Raw genomic sequence first — 19,420 nt, forward strand, 5'->3', positions numbered from 1 at the left:
TGAATTCTAGCACCACGTTTCCTTTGCCTTCAACAGGAACGAAGTGATCATCTCCCATGTAGAGGACAGAACCATCTTCCACTGGGACAAGAGTCTTGAACCATAAATGATCCTTGCAAACATGTGTTGTGGCGCCAGAATCAATCCACCATGCGATAGCATCATCCTGCACATAAAATGCTTCAGAATTTAGTGAAACCGAATGTTTAATCAAACTATTCAAATCACGAATTGATTTCTGACCTTGGTTTTCGGATTGGTCCTTAGACCCCTTTCCTAAACCACTTGCTTTCGCGTTGTCGTGCTTTTTGCCAAAACGGCAACCCTTCTTGAAGTGACCTGTTTTGCCACACTTCCAGCATTCTAATATCGGTTTCTTATTAGCACAGTAACTGCCCTGTTTGTTCTTGAAAGCACGCTTCTTTCCTTTGTTTTTGTTGTTATCATTCTTACCACCCTCTTCGACCATATTGACCGAGGGTCCAGCAATTTCTTTGCCTTTTCCTTTGTCATCCTCCTGCGCTCTTAGAGATTCTTCTATGCGCAAGTGACTTCCAAGTTGGATCAAAGACAAATTCGTCTTTTCCATGCTTCAGGTTGTGTTTGAAATCCTTCCACGAAGGAGGAAACTTGTCTATGATGCTTGAGACAGATATTGTTTCATCCATCTTCAATCCGTGTTGTGTGAATTTTCCAAGGATTCGGAGGAGTTCATTGAATTGTTCCATGACAAACCTCGATTCAACCATTTTGTAATTGTTGAAATCGATTACCAGGAACTTTTTACTGGATGAGTCCTCTGCCATGTACTTGGATTCGAGACAATCCCACAATTCCCTTGCAGATTCCATGTTTTGGTAAATATCAAATAAGGGATCAGACATACCGTTAAGAATGTGCCCTCTGCATATGTAGTCGTCGTTCTCCCACTTTGATCTGCGCCTCATATTTTCAACCGTGTCATCCTCTACAAGTTCTGGAATTGGTGTAGACAGGAAGTGCACCACCTTCGACGTTGTCAACATGAAATGCATCTTCTTCTGCCAGCGCCTGAAGTCTTGTCCTTGAAACTTGTTCAATTTTCCGAAATTTTTAGTCATCTCCTTGACGGTGCTTCCTCCATACATGATTATCAGAAAACACTTTGTTCGTTTGTAAGATTTTGGGGTATGATAATCCTGGATAACTTCGAAGAATCATGTTCGTACACTTTCCGAACAAAGTATTTCGACCCTATTCTTGCCTGGGTTCACGAAATCTATGTGGGGATAATTCTCGAAAAACAATCTGTTTCTGGCAAAAGAGAACTGATCAGGAATGTAGAGAGAAAGTATAGTTTCTCTTATCCAAAATCGAGGCCAAATGACTCCTTATATAGGAGATCAATAACAGAAACCGAAAAGACACAACTGTTCAGAAAATGGTCATGTCGGTTGGGAAAGGGTTCGACTGTTCATAGGAAAATTTCGAACGGGGCGCTGCCCCGCACCCCTCCAGGGGCTCTGCCCCTTGGAAACCCGTTTCAATTATTCATATTCAATTACTCATTTGGCTCGACGAGCGTGCACTCCGCACTACCCTAACTCGTTTCAAGCTTAACGCATAATTGCATCGGCCTATAGTAAATCACATTACTACTAAAATACATTGATGATACTAAAATCACCAACAATTTGTGGATAATTTTAACTTTTCTTGTAGCACAACATTTGCACAACTCCCCAATGAAATTGTTCACTCTCTCAGCACTACTAATGTTAATTGTAATGAAAAAGACTTATAAAAGAAATAGAAGGAGTGACCAAAGAGAGTCATTTATTTATAAAATTGGTATATTTTGAAATAAGGATAACTTTCCTTTATATAAAAAAAATTGGCTCAAAAGACAACAATCCATGAAATTTTTAAATTTTTAATTGACTCCACAACATCATAACTTCAAATTCACGGCTTCAAGATCTTTTGCTAGATCTTTAAGTTCAAATCTTCAAAATTTCATCTCTTTTGGGGAAGACCCATGGATGGGGCAAATCCCTCTAAGAGTTGGCTTCCTTATATTTCATCCTATCTTTAATCAATACGTGAAAGGTGAGTGAGATTGATAGTTGGGAGGAGAGTACATAGTTTGGTATTTTTAATGGAGGAGATCCCTTTTGTTTAGAAACATTCTTTTGTTAATTCAAGTGACAATTTTCTCTCTAGAGAGAAGTTATTGGTGTTGGTTAGACATAGCAAAAAAAATCCGCTCCCACCCGCCTTTGTCCCAAATCTAACATAAAAAAACCAATTTAATTGAGGGCATGGAAGGATGCGGAGAAAATCCAATTTTTAATTACGGGGGCGAAAGTGTGGGATGTTAATACCGCCCTATACCCACCCTCGCTCCAGCCTATTAAAATTATTTTAATTCCTTTTTTTTTAATAATTTTACTATCCATTTATTTTTCTTAATATTAAGATAACAAATTTGTTAGAATTATTAATCATTTTTTAAAAAATATAGATTAAATAAAAATGAACAAAGATTATTATTATTATTATTAAAATAATTAAATATTTAGTTTAATTATTGATTTTTGTTTCTATGAAAAAATGTATACATTTTAAAACAAAATTACACTTTCTGTGCAGGCGGGTGTGCGGAAACCTGTTTCCCATTAGAAGCGGGTGGTCATTTGTTACCCCCGACTAAAGGCGGGGGCAGGGTAGGTACAGGGATGCGGACGGGGCTGGTAATGCTTAAACTCATCTCTACCCCGCCCCGTTGTCATTCCTAGTGTTGCTGGCATGGGAAAGATGATATTTTTTTGTTGCATCGATATATATTGCCCTTGGATCAGACTCTACTCGTTATATGGTGTAGTTAAGTCGTCACTAAAGTGGTGGTTCTTTCTTGGCTACTCCTCTAAGATATGATCCTTACGAGATAACCTTTTTAAGCGTCATGGCTTGCTTGATCCATTGTGCTTCTTGTAACACCCCATATTTTCCATTATTTAATTTAATTGGATTTTAAATTATTTAATTGGATTAATTGGCATTTTTGGAAAATTATTGAAGAATATTGTAGAAATAGACAATTAGGCTTAGTGTAGTGGTTAGCAAAAGGGAGGTGTTAACTATGTAAGCCTTATTGAGATATTTTCTATTTTTCATAAAATAAGGAAATTGGAAAAGGGGAAGTTAGAAGCAAAAGAGTAAGTCTGAGAAAAAGAGAAGATACGTGAAAAGGAGAAGAAGAGGAAGAAGAGGACCTTCGAAGTTTCGACTCAAGAGGTAAGGGGGGACTCTTCGGGTTAGTGATTATTATATAATCAGGGGTAGTGAACTGATTAGGATTGTTGTTTGGTTCGATTGCATGTTTTGGTTTTTGGGGTTTTTGGGGATTTAGGTTGTTAATGTTGAATTGATGCAATTGATGAATTTGATGAATGGTTTGGTGTTAAATGACTTCTAAAACGTGTTATATTTGTAATTATAATATGTTATCTGATGATGTTTTGGTATGAGACTGTTTTGGTGCGATTTGGATGAGATTGGGAGAAGAAACATGTTAAAATCGCAGAAAAATTCTGCATCTGGGAAGAATGCGTCGACCTAAGCATCAGATGCGTCGACCAAAGTATCAGTTTGCGTTGACCTGAGTGACAGCATGCATCAACCTATAGGGTCAGCGTGCGCATACCCAAGGGGGACAGAAAATCCAATGCGTCGACCTGAAGGGGGTTTGCGCCGATGCATAGCAACCAATTTTTGACAAATTTTCTGAGGGGCATAACTTTCAAACCGTACATCCGTTTTGAGCGTCGTTTTGAGCGTTGCGAAGATAATTTAAAGCTTTATGTGATGAATTGATGAAATGGGCAGTGGCCCTAGTTTATTTTAAATGGTGGTTTAATTTAATTAATGGACTATATCATTGTGTACATATATGTGTGAATGTAACAATGTATTGTTGTGGTGGTGTAGCCATTTGAATTTCATTTGATTGGGTGGTGTTTTAACATGATTAAATGTGATATGACGGAATGATTGTTAATACATGTGCATGCTTATTGGTTATGAAATGGTGAGTGGTAATGAGACGATGCGAAGCATCGGATCGGTGATGTTATAAGTATGTCATATGTGAACATTCATTTCATACGCATTTTGGCGATGGATCCCGGTGATGTTGTGGATCAGATGGTGGGCATAATTCCCATTGTGTGGAATTTGTGCCGGTTGGACGGTATCTAGATGATGAAAGATCAGTTGGATGGGTTTATCCCATGTATGGTACCACATGCATAGTGTCAATCATTCATGTGCATGATAATATGGTATGATCAAATGACCGTGTATTATACTTAATGATGTATTTGATTTTGGTGCTTTATCATTTGTTATAAATCTGAATACATGTTGGGATTGGGTGAATGATAATGCTATGATGTTTTATTACTTATGACTGTATAATACTTATTAATTTCGAATGAGACTCACCCTTACATGTTGATATTTTCAAATTAAGAAGTAGCGACATCTTGTTTTGGTGAGGATAGCTCATAGGCTAGTCCGTAGTCCGTGTCGAGTCATGCTCTGATTTGTAACACTGGGGAACGAATAGACTTAAGAGTTACTTATGATACTCTACTTTATTGTTTTGGATTATGTATCGTTTGGTTTATGTCTTGGTGATGTCTTACGATACCGTTGAATGACATTCTGCTGTGTCGATGATGTATTTTGATAATTTTGTGAATCGTTCCTAATAAAGCATGACGAACGACTTATGGTTTTTCATTATTTTTATTAATTGTGGCACCCTTGCTTTATGTTTACTCTGATTTTTATTTTAATTGCCGCGGGGGTTTAGAAGGGTGTTACACCTCTCATGTGGATTATGTCAAAAGCACGAAGATGCTCACAATGCTCTCTCGTCTTAGTAATGCATATTAATGTCACCATGGCCCTTCTCACAATGGGGCATAGATATTCTTGATCCCTTTCTTCTGACATTTTTAGAAGGTCAAACTTGTTGACTCTGGAACAACTGGACGTAGTTATTGTTATTAAATATTATTTTTCTGATAGATGACAACAATTGCTCACAAATAGGAGAGAACATGTTTCTACTAACAAGACTAAGAAAATTTCTAATTCTCTCACATTTGTTGGTGGGGAAGCTTCTCAATAACATAAATAATTGTTTGATCTACTTCTAGTTCTAGCCCCTACTTTAAGACGATTAGCCTAGACAATACGTGAAGTTTGATGTAAATTCACAATAAATACAGTAAATTCACTCAATTGTCAGTACGGCTCAATAAAATCAGGTTCGACCCAGTGCAGGAGCAGCAGACTCTACAACGCGGGGTCCTAAAATTTATAGGGCCCCTAAATCTTAAAATATCCAATTTTTTTTACATTAATGTTAATAAATATGAAAAATATTATTAAAAAAATCCAATAAATTAAAAATTTCTATAGTAAAAAAACACAATACATCAAAAAAAATGGATCAAAGTCAAAATAAATATAATTAACTTTTTTTATCATCATATAATTATATTTTTGAGGTTTGATTTTTAATTATTATAATTATAATTTTTTTTTTTAGTTTGGATATATTTTTTAAATTAGAATGGGGCATCCTGTTTGATTGTGTCGGCCCTGAATAAAATCATAAGATTTGAAAATATGTAAAAAAAAATGATCTTATAGTTGGCATGCATCCGTAAAAATACCTAATTCGGTTGAGTTTTTTACACAATAATATAGTTGGCATGCATCCGTAAAAATACCTAATTCGGTTGAGTTTTTTACACAATAATTATTTTACTACAAATTATCACTTAATCATATAAAAGTTGAAGTAGCCTGAATATGGAGTTACCAGGGGAGGACCCATATATTATATTATATATTAAGGTGGCTAAATATGAATTAAATTATATTGAAAATAAGAAATAATATTATTTAAAGAATATATTTATAATGAAAATCATCTACTAGGGATTAACAAATATAAAGGGAGAGAGAAACTTGAGAGGTGGTGACAGTATTTTAAAAAGTAGACTAGATTTAGTCGAACTAAGAATCAGAAGGATCATTCGTCTGAATTGATTGCTAAATAGAATAAATTATTAAATCAATGAGAACTGGCCAAAATCGATCAATGCTGGTAAAACCAATGATTTAAAAAACCGATGGATTAAATGCTTTTTTTATCAAACAAAATGACATTTTGATAATTTATAAAAAAAATAAAATTATAGAATTTGAATTTAATTTGGTCCAAAAAAAACCGAATTTAAATTTGGTAAAATATCGTGATTTTTTTAGAGATCGAGTCATTTAAGTAGACCGGTTTAATAATTTTATAGATTTTTATAAAAACTTATTTATTCAATTGAGTTATATAAGTTATTAAACTAAATTATAAAAACTTATTTATTCAATTGAGTTATATAAGTTATTAAACTAAATTATCTCATTTAATATGATTTAGTCATGCAATTTCATCAATTTGATAATAGGTGCAATTTTAAAACATTATGCCTTAAGGTAGGTCCACCCATGGGAGTTGCAGACTTATTTGAAGAATGGTCAGACATGATCAAATAAATAAACATAAGCGGCCTTTGATTGGACATGAAGAAGGATAAATGGGCAACATTAGCATCCAAAACAGTCTCCACTCCAGCTAAAATTTTCAGGCATTCTACAGGACATTAGGTAAGATATGTACTACTGTTTCTAATGCCATCATTAGCATAGCCAGGATTCTGATTTGGGAACTACCGATTTTATTCAAATTACTAGGTGGTATCAACTATATGTATCAATGTATGATTAAATCAATAAATAATTGAAGGCACTGCAGGTTACAATCTGAAATTTAGCTAGTTAGACATAATCCAATAGAAATAAAATTGTCCATCTACTCGGTAGGAAAAGTTTGATTTATAATCTTAAGAAACGGAATTCAAATTTCCTTCAAGACAGTTGTGCAAAATTACTATATCAATTTAGTTAAAGTAATTTCTCTCTTTTCAATTCTTATACTAACATGTGTCTTTTTAACATTTTTTAAAATATTAGATACTAAAATATTGTATTGAAAATTCAATATCTTTAAAGTTTAAAAATTGTCTTTTTCAAAAAGCCTTTCGAGGTCACATGTCATCATAACCATCAATAAAAATTAATGAAACTTGAAAAAGGTTAGACATGTCTAGAATTTCTTAGCCCTAATCATAACAAAAATCATTTCTTAGCCCTAATCATACAACCTACAAAAATCATATCAAACGAAAACAAGCAAAATATTGCAAGCCATTCTCAATCAATCCAGCTACATAATATTTCAAATGCAATGTTGTTCTACACAAATTAATGCAATGTTATACACAAATTAATCACAAGTCTGCAAAAGATTCATAGAGGTACACAAATTAATCGCAAGTCAGCAATAGATTCATAGAGGTACAGTCATGAAACACAAAAATTACAAAGCCACATCACAGCAAAAGTCACTTAACAATTGTTCAGTACTAAAAAATCACACGTAAAATATTTCTCGGTCCAAATCAACACACGTAAAGATATTAACACCTGACGACCATGTTAAGAAAACCAACACGAATGCAATTAGTACAGCAGTTTCAAATCACACATCTTGGATGTTTTCTTAACCAAGATCAGATACTTGACAGACAGCAGGCATGTTGTTCCATCCAAAAGAACTTAACTCCCATACCTGACTTGGGTTAGAAGTTCCAGCAGCAGTCATATGTTTATAGTCGGTGGCTAATTGATCTTCCTGAAACATCGATGTAGCATCAGTGGCAATGGCTTGGTTATTGCCATGCCCAGAACACGGCTCATACCAACCTGAATCAAGCACAAAATCTGGCCGACTATTGTTCAACAGAGACTTGATATAAGAACTGTCAGGGGACCACATATGATCAACATACTCTGATTTCACAATGTTGCCTGCACATGAATTTTAAGGAATTAATAGGAAAACCATATGCATCGATTTTCATAATATTGATTTCACAATGTTCCTGTTCCATTGTGTAGTTTGTTGGGAATATGCTAACCTTCATAAAAAATAAAATTTAGTGACTACTTAAATTAACTTATTTTGACAAGACTGTTTTCTTAAACTATTATCAGCCATGAGTCGAGTAAACATGTTTACACTGCATGAAGACTTCTATGCTTTGTGAATTAAAAAAGGGTTCATTAAGCCTTTTTCTATAGAGCGTTTCAACTTTCTACAATTACTTTAAAATTTGGCACTTGATTAAACAACAAACTACACAATGGAACAGGAAATTTCCAAGATAATGAACAATTTTCAGATCGTGACAAAGACATATACAAAGAAGGTATGAGTATGTGAATATTTGTAATGAATGATCATCCATCATATCATACACTGAAAGGCACTAACCATTGTCGGTCTGAACAGGTGGCTGTTCATCCATTGAATTTATGTTGGCAACAACAGCAGGGCAATCATTCAATATTGAAGATACACCAGATGGAGATACAGGGTCAGCATAGTCTTTCCATTCTTGCTCATACATGCTCCATGCTGACAGGTCATCTCTTTCACAGGGAGTTGCAGCAGATGAATATGAACTTCTGTCATAATATTGGTTTTTTGAACTGCTCGGAGTCTTCCGCTGATGAAGTACAGATTGCAGCAGGCCACTATTTTGTGGAGAAGAACAATCTGACTCCAGTGTACTAATTGGTGTAGGAGATTTGATAAAATCATCAATTGAGTCAAGTAGTGGGTGTGAGGGAGATGTACTCCGGCTACCTAAATCAATTTTCGGATATTGGAGTGAAGGGAGCTCCGACTTCACAGCCTCAAAAGGCATAGAAGTAGAGAAATTGCCATTTTTAAGTGAATGGCTGTAACACATTAAGCTGTTTGAGAAGAAACCAGGATCAAGAGGTGATTGCACTCCAAATGATTGTGTCAACTTATCAAAAGCATCATCCTGAATATGTTCAAATGGATAAACATCGCTTCTGTCAATACAACCAAAATCAAGAAACGGTATTGGTGACTCTCGAAAACGTTTAGGGTTAGATGATGTCGATGACACAAAACTACAGTACTGAGAAGAATCAAAACCATTTTGCATATTGCCGTAATCAGAAATATCAGGCGAATAAGGTGAGATTCCCTGGGTATCCTTCAGGCAGTCAAACATTGCATCATGCATACTAAAACTCCTTTTATGCAAGAAATCAGAATGCACTTTATTACCACCGTTAATTCTACCGGTGCTTTGGTTATTAAGAGCCGCTTGATATACACCAGGAGGATAAAGTGGCAAGCCAGCTCGGGTACGCCTCTTGATCCGAGTGTTCCAATAGTTTTTTATCTCATTGTCTGTACGACCAGGTAACTACAAGCCAAGAAAATAAATCACTATAATGAATAAAGATATTGAGCACAAAATATTGAAAATAAAAATGAAGAAAATACTGACTGGCACAATTTATAAAATCCTGTGGAATGCATGATCATCATTCCTGAAAAGTTTTAATCTAAAGTACATACATACATACATACATACATGATGTTCTAATTCAAAGTTCTATATACATACATCATATATAACTGATACCACTATATATTCTGACATTACACCAATCCATTAGCCACTGAATATGCTTTATAATCAATACAATAGGTTTTTTTTCTATTAAGGCAAGCAAATAATTAGAAGTACAATATCATAATGTTAAACAGAATGTTATGCACACAGCTTTATAAATTAAACAAACAAGTGGCATGACGTTTTCTACTAACTACTGTATAAATTTACAACTAACCTTAACTGCGACAAGAGTTCTACATGCCAAAACAAATCATTGGCAAACACAGAAAATTGAATGTTGTAAAGGTCTTCATTCCGTAAATGTGACAGAAAAAATATTGTAGAATTAAATACTTATATATAATGGGTGACATTATGCATTAGGAATCTAACAAAAGACAAGTGAACTGTATTCTACCACATTTGTTAGTGTGGATCTCTACGTAATCTTAACGCCTGCAAGTATATCCCATGCCATACACTATTTAGTTAATGTTCTTTATTATATGCACAAATCTAACAAGAGTGTTCCATAATTTCAGAGAAGTTAAAAAAGAAGTTATTAGATGTAAAAATGTGCAAGGAAGAGATAACAATGACATCGCTATTGGAAAATGAAGGGGAAAAAACTAGAGCTAAATATGTAAGAAAAGAAAAACAATACACAATATGCTTACATGCACTGCCATGCGTGCCCATCTGTTTCCCATTTTTGAATGAAGCTCACAAATCAACCGCTCCTCTTCCTCAGTAAATGCCCCTTTCTTTAAATGTGGCCTTAGGTGATTAGCCCATCGCAGTCGACAACTTTTTCCACAACGCAACAGGCCTGTCTGCTTCTGAACGGCATTCCAATTCCCTTCTCCGTTCTTGTTGACATACTTGACCAATATATCATCTTCAACACTTGTCCACGGCCCTTTCTTCAGAACAACTCCACAGGCACTTCTACCATTATCCTCATCATTCAACTGCGAACCAATCTGATCATCATGGAGTATGTCATCCGGAATCTCCTTTTTCATCCGTTTCATCATATATTATATGGTTCCTATCCAAAGCATATCACAACCACAAACCAAATCCTAAGTATAAAAAGAAAACACATAAAATAAAACCAGCAAAAGTTCTAAATATCCATTCACAGCCACAAAGTTTACTCTTTCACTTTCGGATATTTCATTTTCTTAGAGGAATAGAATAATAATAAATGATGACTTAAGTGGAAACAAAAATCACCAAAAGCACAAAATTAACCAATAAACAAAACAAAAAGCATAAATTTCATTGGAAAAGTTTCTAATTAGGCAAAATTTTAATCTTGGGAAATTTGTGATGCCTGATCAGGACCATGAAAGCAAGATTTCCCAAACCCAAAATAGAACAAAGCATTATATTGGAGTAAAGTACTATCAAACTAATTATGCTTACCCAATAGAGACTCAAATAAATACACACAGTTAACACATGATGATTATTTCACATGAAAAAGAAAAACACAATACCCATACCCTAAAATACATAACATACATGATTATTTCACATGAAAAAGAAAAACACAATATCCATACCCTAAAACACAACACATATTTCAACTCTTTTTCATCACACCAAAAAACCCTAAACCCGGTCATCAAAATACAATACACATTTATCACATTACAATATCAATAGTAACATTTAACATAAACAAAGAGGATTTCCCAGTGTCTTAATTTTGAGAAACAACAATAAAGATAAAAGCTATGATCATAATGATCAGTAATCAGTAATTAATAATTAACTAACTAAATTAATGTCAATAAATCCAAAATTCCATGAAAACAAGAATGAGAAACAACGAACAACACTACAAACCATACCTCCCAAAACGACTTCGTTTAGGAGAATTGTAATCCAAAGCTGAATTGAGCTAAGAAACTGAAAGAAACAGTGAAAATCTTGTTCCGAAAATTAAAAGTAAAAAAATTGAAAAATGATAAACCAGTATATAGTAAAACTAGGTTAAAAATTGAAAATCAAAATCAGTGATAACCCTAATTTAGAAAGTGTGAACTCTCAGAATTGAAGCTAAATTCGAAGAAGAAAAAGTGAAATTGAATGAAGCTACGAACCGTAGAGAATGAGAGAGAAGAGAGAACGAAACATGGAAGAAAATTCACAGCACTTTCATCTCTACAGAAAAGAAAAAAGAGAGAGAGGGTTTTGCATTTGTTGTGTGAAGAGAGAAAAGAAAAAAGAAAATAAAAAAGAAAGGGAAAAAGCGAAAAGAGAGGAAGTGAAGAGAAGAAGTAGGCGCGTGAAAATAGAATGTGAATAGTATAGTACTAACACATGCACTTCTTTTTTATGTTTCAATCAATGTTTTTGTGTACTCTTTAATAAAACCACATGATATTAATGTGTGGATTTTTTATTAAGATTTTACTACTACTTCATTTAAAATCAATTTCTTTGACTGAATCAATTTTTAAATTATTGTTATTGGTGATGACTTGGTTTTTTTAATTAACGAAAAAAACGGACACGTTGGTAAATGTAATTTGAATAGGTTAATAACTGAAAAAGGAATATAATAATAATAAATGTTAGTTGTACTTTTTTTTCCTTAATTTTTGGCTATTGAAGTGCGCTTTTGAGAAAGAGTCGGAGAGAATTTTGCATTTTAATTTAATTACGGTGTTTTAGGAAAATGGGGGCAAAATTGTCACCGAAGAATAAGGTCTAAGTTTGAAGTGACAGTGTTAGGGTTAGGGTTAGAAATGAGATCAAAAGAGTTTTTTTATTTTTGATAAGCAGATCAAGGAAGTTGGTGTGTGGTGTTTTAATGTTTTTGGACAGAACTACATTAAGAAGTAAAGTACAAACAATAATATAATAAATGAGTAGCACTAGTATTGATAATTTAATAGGAGTATTTTTGAATTCTAATGTACTAGGAAGTATTATTATTATTATAAGGGAAAAGCTAACATGTGCCCCAAGGGCACAAATTAATGAGATATTTATAGAAATATTTTCTTGGAACGCGTGCATTCAATGTATTGAAATTTTAAATATGACTCTATTGCATTTAATTATATTTAACTTTTTCTAATTATAGTATCCTTAACATGTGCCCTTAGGGCACACGTTAGCATGACCCTTATTATAATCTTGGAATATATAAACTTGTAAATATATCATTAAGTATCAAATTTATTTATGATTTTATATGTTTATGATTTTAAATTAATTTTTAAAAAACACATTTGAATATTTAAGTTACTAGAAAAACATATTTGGATTGTATTTCTCTCTAGGTTTTAAGTTCCAAGTTCATAAATCAATAATTTATAAATTAGATTGCACAGAACTCTTACCAAGCTCTGCTCTGTTTTTAATTGAATATTTTTAATATGCAATTGCTTTTTCAAATTATTCGAATTTTATTAATTCAAAATTTAAAAATCAATAATTTATATTTAAAATAAAGTAACACTAAGTTGCTAGCTAGTTAACTTTAATATATAAGTTAAGAATTAAGAATGTATTTGGATTGATTAAAGTGAAATGAGTGAAATAAAATTATTTAAATATTTTAGTTTATTACATATAAATTAAATTGGATGAAAAAAACATAAAATTAGATGGCATAAATGGCATAAAGTGGAATGGATTTTATCATATTCATTTATGTCATCTATTATTTACAAATATGAATAATAAAATTATATTAGTTATCACTTTATTTATTCTATTTCATGTAATGTTTTAAAAATCGGATTGAACTTGTTAAATCTTGAATTATAGTCTAATTCGGTTCGTTTTAGACCAACAAACTGTTAGATCTATTAAACTGGAATAAAACTAATTCAACCGCAAAAAAATTAAATAATCGCAAAATTGAGACCGATTTTACTAAATTAGATGGTTCTGAAAAATCAAAGTTAATTTTTATGTTTAGTTAAGATCTAAAAAATTGATTATAGATGGAAGATAAAAAATAAAATTGGAAAACATGAGACAGTGTAAATGCAAATAGAAGGAGAAAAAATAATGTAGTGTTTGTGGACATAGAATAAGTAATGTTGATCTTGAAATAGATGAGAAAAATTATGCTTACAAAGAACCCAAATTTGGAGAAATGAGGTTATTGTACTAGTGATGAATCACATTGTGTGGGTTAAGAAGTTAAGAAAAATATTTAACAATTAGGGCTTAATTTGTTTTCTGATTTCTCATTGGGCCTTCAATTGCATTCTTCTTCTTTTTCTTTTGTAAGATTGTTAATTATATTGTTTGAGAATTTTATTTTATAAATTATGATATAAAATAATTTATTAGGATGTTTAATAATATATTTATTTGATTTTTAAGTTTAAATTTAATATGCGGTTCAACCACGGTTTAACCGATGGAGCATTGACCCACACGTTTTGCCGGTTCATTTTCCGGTTCGATTTTTAAAACATTGTTTTCATGCCATATCATCAAGTTAAACTAAAATTTTGTGCTTGAAATTGAACATTAATTTTATTTAAAAAATTATATATAATTTTTTGGCAACTTTAGTCCTTCCATTTTGTATTTTTCATGATCTTGATCCTCTATTTTAAAAATTACTATTTTAGTTCTCTTTTTAAATTTTTGGTACAATTTTCGTCTTCCTATTTTATTTTATTTTTGCAAAATTAGTCTCTGTTTTTGTTCATTTTTCAACAAAAAAACTCAAAAGAGGAGACCAAAATCATAATTTTAAAAATGTAAAGACCAAAATAAATTTAAAAAATAAAATAGGGACATCAAAATTACAATTAAGTCTAATTTTTTAGTTTTGTTAACACAAACTTTTTATTTGTGTGCCTGCAAGTTAGCATGAACCTTAAAAAAATAGTACTAGTGGTGTAGGGTCCAGTGAGGGGATGGGAAGCACATGCAAATTGGAAATGCACATGAGTTTTTGTGTGTACTTGTTTCATTCAACCAGTATGGGTTAGGCTGCACTGGGTGTGAATGTGTATGAGCAGCTTCAACTTCACACGCTGTTTATTTGATTTATTTGAGTATCACCACCCTAAGAATCTCTTTTCTTCTTTCACATGTATGTACGTAAGTAAAATTCAAGGTTTACAAAAGCCATTATTTTGTGTAAAGCCATTATTTTGTGTATATTTAACTTGTAAGCAGGGTCAGTCGTGACATTTTAAAAGCATCGGATAAATAGTAAAAGTAGACTTTTAATAAAAATAATTAAAAGAACATCATCTATTTAAATAATTAAAAGAACATCATCTATTTAAATTATAAATAATATCAACAATATCAAAATTAGTTATTTATCTGTATAATTAACATAAAAAATATCATATTCTAATTAATATTTGATAGCAGTCCCTCTAAAATAATTTGTAGGTAGTGTTCTAATTTTAAAGGTTGGTCTTTAATTAAAAAAAATAAAAAGAATTTAAAAAAGTCAAATTTTATTTTAGTTATAATTAACATTAAAAATTAGAATAAAATAAATAAATAAATTATCTATAAATATTTAAATGCTTTATCTAAACAATGTTTTTGTCAGCCCTGCTTGTAATTTCTTCAAGCAAAGAAAATAACTTGTAAGTTTTTTATCGTACCTGATTAGAAGGATCGTCAAGGCCTGCTCGGAGTTGGATCTTTGAAAAGTGAAGGGGGATGTACCTGCAAGGTACTCCGATGCCAAAGTAAGACACTAGTACAAAAAACACTTTTTAAGTCGGTTAAAAATGACATGTTAAGTCGGTCCTGTACCCGACTTAAAAGTGAGCGTTGTAACAAGTTTTGACTTTTTAGGTCGAACATCTGACCCGACTTAAAAAAGCTTTGTTAGGTCGGTTAAAGAGTAACTGACTTAACAAGTAATGTTTTCTAAAAACCCCATTACCACTTATACGAGTACTTTTGTTAGATCAGTTCACTCATAACCGACCTAAGAAAATTGTTTTTTTTTTCAATTTTTTTTCTTCTGTTTTTTTCCCAGCTTTTCCTAACAGCATATAACCAATCTTTACCCTCATTTGACACTATTTCACTTTCAGCCATAATTAAATAGAAAACAGTACACATAATTTTGTATCATAATAGAAACATAATCAAATAATATAATAATTGAAACATAATCAAATGATATAATAATTGAAACATAATCTATTGTATAATGTCATTCAAAACTAACATGAGCAATGTGCTTGAATATAACTTCTATATTAAATAGAGCAATGTAATAAAATGCAACTATTTGTCACTGAATACAAAACACAGATCCTCGTTATTTTTCTCACTTACTTCACCAATCCACATCATTGTCCTCACTTGCTTCAATAAGTTCAAGGATCATATTTGCACAACGTTCTTGAACTTTTTTTACTTCATCCTTAGGAAACGAGTTTGATTCTCCAAATATCTAAATAAATAAATGTTAACACTAAATTATCATATCAATAAAAAATATTAATTATATATAACTTGTTGAAAATTATTATACGTACTTGTTTCCATGAGTCAATAACACCACTAAATACAATGTTCAACATATGTATCATGACATAGTAGCCGCACTCATAATGTGAAGGTTGTCTCTGAGACTAATAATGAATATGATCAAATGTGAACGTCCAGTTAGTAAATAATGTCTAAAATGTGATCATATATGAAATTATTCATTATCATTGTAAATAACTTACAATGGGATAAATCCATTCTGCTTTGGTTTTCTTTCTCACACCTTGTAGCTTATTATAACCATCCAAAGCTCTACAATAAAGAATTATTCATTAACTTTGTGGTCTAAAACATATCACACAAATTCATGTAGGATAAATGAATTTAATTCTTACAATTCAACCATACGAGTGATACTTTTATCTAACGACTTTGTCTTTCCCATAGAACATAGAAGGACTACTTCATGCTTCTTAGGATTGATGATGATCAATTGCCAGTGATGACTACAAAGAAAAAAAACAATTAAATATGTATTAAATTGAATTATATGTATAATGAAATAATTGAATATAACGAAACAATTCTTACTTGCTGAGATAAGGAGCTAGATAACAATCTTTCTGATCTTGGTGCATCTTGTTTTGTATAAAAGTTTGAACACTAACTTGATCATTTTCACTATGAATGAGATATGGATCAAGAAATCCATACACATCACTTTTTCCCAACTCCATACAATGGTGGTGTAGATATCTAACATATTGAAAAGTATTCACCTTATAAATAAAATTAACTAACTTTTGTTTGCTATTAAATTTATAAACAAATTATACTTACGTCAGCCACACTTGTAAAATAGTGAAGCATAAATCTTTTGTACCCATACACAAGTCCATAATATCTTCCCTAGGGATGGTAATATAATCAATTCCACCGTATTTAGCCTTAAACTTCAAAGTTGTTTTCATATCCAATGCCACACCATACAATTTTCGAAAAATAGGCTCAGACCTTTTGGGTGGAACCTCATCTTTCTTAGAATTAGCAACATCCTAAGCCATTAAGATAAAATATTATACAACACATTTGAAAGGACTCGAGTATAAATAGAAAAGGACATAAATATAATGAATACCTTTTCAGGAATAAGTTGCAAAAGTCTTTTCGGCTATTGGATGAAAGTGTTGATGGCCTCACTAAGAGTTGTCACCTCCTGAGTGGGAACAGGTAAAAGAGCATTCGCATCTAACACTTTAGTAACCGCCACTCTTAGCATATCATTATTTAGCACCTGATTATGTATAATGGACCCTAAATTATACACATTAGCATATGCTACTACATTAGTGTTTCCATCAATATACAATTCACACTTTTCAAGAATATCTACTTCATCATGTGGTGTATGAGGCATAACAGAGCTACCCTTTGTACTCGAATATAGAGTGGGATTAGGAGAGGAATTTGGAAAATTTTGACATTGTTGAGAAAAGGGCAAAGATGATAGCTCTTGTATCACTTGTGCTTTAATAACCTTTGTAAGATCTATTTTCAAGGTTTCTAGTTGGTCGTTATTGATAATATGTGGGGTGGAGTCATAACGACAACATGATCCAAAGAATTTTCGAATCCTCACACCTTGACCAACAGCACGAACACGACCAGGGTGCTCAGGTCCAATGACTTTTGCTAAAATATCATTACGTCCTTGTGAGGAAAATTTTCCTTCTGCTACCAAAGCATCCTTGAATATATACAAACAAAATAAAATATAAGAAAAACTTGCAAATCAATTTATTTACGGTGACTATGATATTATCATAAATTTAAACATTATTTTTTTGTGCATATAATAGACTATATATTTACTTACAATTTTTTCAGCAACTAAACGTGTGCCTTCTGATGTATACTCTCCTGAAGGTTTTAGTCGGGCTCTTTTCCACTTCTCATGACGTTTGGGTGGAGATGGAGGTGTTACTTCTGACTCTCCAGCTATTTCTTGTCTTTCTTTTAATTTTTCTTGCATCATCTTTTTCTCAAGTAACAAATACCCCCTTGAGACAATCTGTGGGGATATTTATAAAATGCCTGAATCTTCTGTGCATTTTTTCTTTTTTCCTATTAAACATAAAATACTAATTCATTAGACAATACTTAAATATGTTTGAATGATCAATTAAATAATAAATTCAACTAACCAGAAAGGAAGGTTCCTCTCTCTTTTTAACAAACACCTGCCATGTTTCCTCATCAATAAAAGGATATTTCTCAGTAGGAGATGTGTCACTCAGTTTTCCACCATTTAAATACCTACTCGCTAAGGTGGTTTTAAATGCCCTCCAACGTTCACCCGCGTATGAAAATGTTTTCTTTTTCACAATATCACTAGTAGGAACATCCCATACTTGCTATGTTACACAACAAATAAAAACATTAGCATGATTTATTAAGACATTCAATGCAAAAGTTAATCAAAATAGTCACAAACACAATTAAAATTACCGTAATTCCTGTCCAAATATCGTTTCTTCGTTTCATCATGAACGTTATCCCAATCATCAATTAGAATGCTAACTTTCTCTCGAGCAAGAGAAGCCACATGATTCTTGAAATCTTTTGCATTATTCCCTAAAGGTTGCCCAAATGTATTGAAATCAATTTATTATTTTTGACCATCTACATTCTTAAGTTGCAATTTTTTCATCCGAGTGCAGCCTCTTCCCTTTTTGTGAGTAGATTGAGTGTCTGCCCCGCTTTGTGAAGGAGTTGTTGGATCATCCATGTACCTGTTTAAAAAATCATAATAATGGTTAGCTCAAAAATTAAGGTATCTAATTCTCTTATATACATGTAAAAAGTAGTCACTGTAGACAAAGAGACCCCACAAAGAGTTTTGACGTGGCAGCAAAGAACAATATACATACAAGTGAGTTCAGTAAGAAACATATGATATTCATTAAATGATTCAGTGCTTTGACGTGGCAGCAAAGAACAATATACATACGAGTGAGTTCAGTAAGAAACTTATGATATTGATTAAATGAGTGAGTATTGATTACTAACATAATATTGCACTAAATCAAAATAACATATTGCATAATGATGGCTAACATAACGATAACATTTGCACAAAATGATAACAACATACTACCATTTTATTAAATAAGATGCGGTGTTTGAATATTTTCCCATACCCCTTCTTGATGATCGTCACGAGTGGCATAAACATCATCCATAATACATTCTTCAACTAAAGTAGCTATTCGTTGTGAGAAAGAAGTGGTCTCCTCAATATCAAGTGTTGAAAGCATGGAATCATTGGGTCTGTGATTGTTTTT

At 32.3% G+C, this 19,420-nt stretch overlaps 4 protein-coding genes and 1 long non-coding RNA gene across 7 annotated transcripts; all 5 read right to left on the reverse strand.

The window, feature by feature from the left end:
* Positions 1 to 509: 509 nt before the first annotated feature.
* LOC131640277 (uncharacterized) lies at positions 510 to 1,127 on the reverse strand. The gene has a single exon (XM_058910687.1). The coding sequence runs from the start codon at positions 1,125 to 1,127 to the stop codon at positions 510 to 512; it is 618 nt and encodes a 205-aa protein (XP_058766670.1).
* Positions 1,128 to 6,470: 5,343 nt separating this feature from the next.
* Positions 6,471 to 11,878, reverse strand: LOC131640276 (transcription factor MYB33-like). 3 transcript variants are annotated; one of them, XM_058910684.1, is made up of 6 exons: positions 11,732 to 11,872; positions 11,480 to 11,537; positions 10,295 to 10,668; positions 8,450 to 9,422; positions 7,745 to 7,983; positions 6,473 to 7,599 (listed from the first exon to the last, which is right to left on the reverse strand). In XM_058910684.1, the coding sequence occupies exons 3-6, from the start codon at positions 10,652 to 10,654 to the stop codon at positions 7,522 to 7,524; spliced, it is 1,650 nt and encodes a 549-aa protein (XP_058766667.1). In that variant the 5' UTR covers positions 10,655 to 10,668; positions 11,480 to 11,537; positions 11,732 to 11,872; the 3' UTR covers positions 6,473 to 7,521. The 3 variants fall into 3 exon arrangements, with proteins under 3 accessions (XP_058766669.1, XP_058766667.1, XP_058766666.1); XM_058910686.1 differs by lacking the exon at positions 11,480 to 11,537 and having other exon boundaries at positions 6,471 to 7,599; positions 11,732 to 11,878; XM_058910683.1 differs by lacking the exon at positions 11,732 to 11,872 and having other exon boundaries at positions 11,480 to 11,719.
* A 3,944-nt stretch (positions 11,879 to 15,822) lies between these two features.
* LOC131640275 (uncharacterized) lies at positions 15,823 to 16,384 on the reverse strand. The gene is made up of 3 exons (XR_009295216.1): positions 16,319 to 16,384; positions 16,124 to 16,219; positions 15,823 to 16,038 (listed from the first exon to the last, which is right to left on the reverse strand). It is a non-coding gene; the product is annotated as an uncharacterized LOC131640275 (long non-coding RNA).
* Positions 16,385 to 16,467: 83 nt separating this feature from the next.
* Positions 16,468 to 17,119, reverse strand: LOC131640278 (uncharacterized). The gene is made up of 3 exons (XM_058910688.1): positions 16,917 to 17,119; positions 16,668 to 16,832; positions 16,468 to 16,582 (listed from the first exon to the last, which is right to left on the reverse strand). The coding sequence occupies exons 1-3, from the start codon at positions 17,045 to 17,047 to the stop codon at positions 16,468 to 16,470; spliced, it is 411 nt and encodes a 136-aa protein (XP_058766671.1). The 5' UTR covers positions 17,048 to 17,119.
* A 116-nt stretch (positions 17,120 to 17,235) lies between these two features.
* On the reverse strand, positions 17,236 to 18,853 carry LOC131640284 (uncharacterized). Its single transcript, XM_058910694.1, has 4 exons — positions 18,585 to 18,853; positions 18,281 to 18,490; positions 17,953 to 18,200; positions 17,236 to 17,823 (listed from the first exon to the last, which is right to left on the reverse strand). Exons 3-4 carry the CDS (start codon positions 18,109 to 18,111, stop codon positions 17,248 to 17,250), a joined length of 735 nt encoding a protein of 244 aa, XP_058766677.1. The 5' UTR covers positions 18,112 to 18,200; positions 18,281 to 18,490; positions 18,585 to 18,853; the 3' UTR covers positions 17,236 to 17,247.
* Between the last annotated feature and the right edge of the window lie 567 nt (positions 18,854 to 19,420).

Source organism: Vicia villosa, unplaced genomic scaffold (genome assembly GCF_029867415.1).
Source record: "Vicia villosa cultivar HV-30 ecotype Madison, WI unplaced genomic scaffold, Vvil1.0 ctg.003025F_1_1, whole genome shotgun sequence".
NCBI lineage: Eukaryota > Viridiplantae > Streptophyta > Magnoliopsida > Fabales > Fabaceae > Vicia > Vicia villosa.

Excerpts from the sequence above, each read along its gene's own strand:
- LOC131640277 (XM_058910687.1), bottom strand. The coding sequence starts at position 1,127 with ATGTATGGAGGAAGCACCGTCAAGGAGATGACTAAAAATTTCGGAAAA.
- LOC131640276 (XM_058910686.1), bottom strand. The coding sequence starts at position 10,654 with ATGATGAAACGGATGAAAAAGGAGATTCCGGATGACATACTCCATGAT. Across the intron at positions 9,423-10,294 it reads GGGCACGCATGGCAGTGCAT|TTACCTGGTCGTACAGACAA; the intron begins GTAAGCATATTG and ends CTTGGCTTGTAG. Across the intron at positions 7,600-7,744 it reads GAACTTCTAACCCAAGTCAG|GTGTTAATATCTTTACGTGT; the intron begins GTATGGGAGTTA and ends CATGGTCGTCAG.
- LOC131640278 (XM_058910688.1), bottom strand. The coding sequence starts at position 17,047 with ATGAAAACAACTTTGAAGTTTAAGGCTAAATACGGTGGAATTGATTAT. Across the intron at positions 16,833-16,916 it reads ATTTTACAAGTGTGGCTGAC|ATATCTACACCACCATTGTA; the intron begins GTAAGTATAATT and ends TCAATATGTTAG. Across the intron at positions 16,583-16,667 it reads CTAGCTCCTTATCTCAGCAA|TCATCACTGGCAATTGATCA; the intron begins GTAAGAATTGTT and ends TTTTCTTTGTAG.
- LOC131640284 (XM_058910694.1), bottom strand. The coding sequence starts at position 18,111 with ATGATGCAAGAAAAATTAAAAGAAAGACAAGAAATAGCTGGAGAGTCA. Across the intron at positions 17,824-17,952 it reads GTTTAGTTGCTGAAAAAATT|GATGCTTTGGTAGCAGAAGG; the intron begins GTAAGTAAATAT and ends TATATATTCAAG.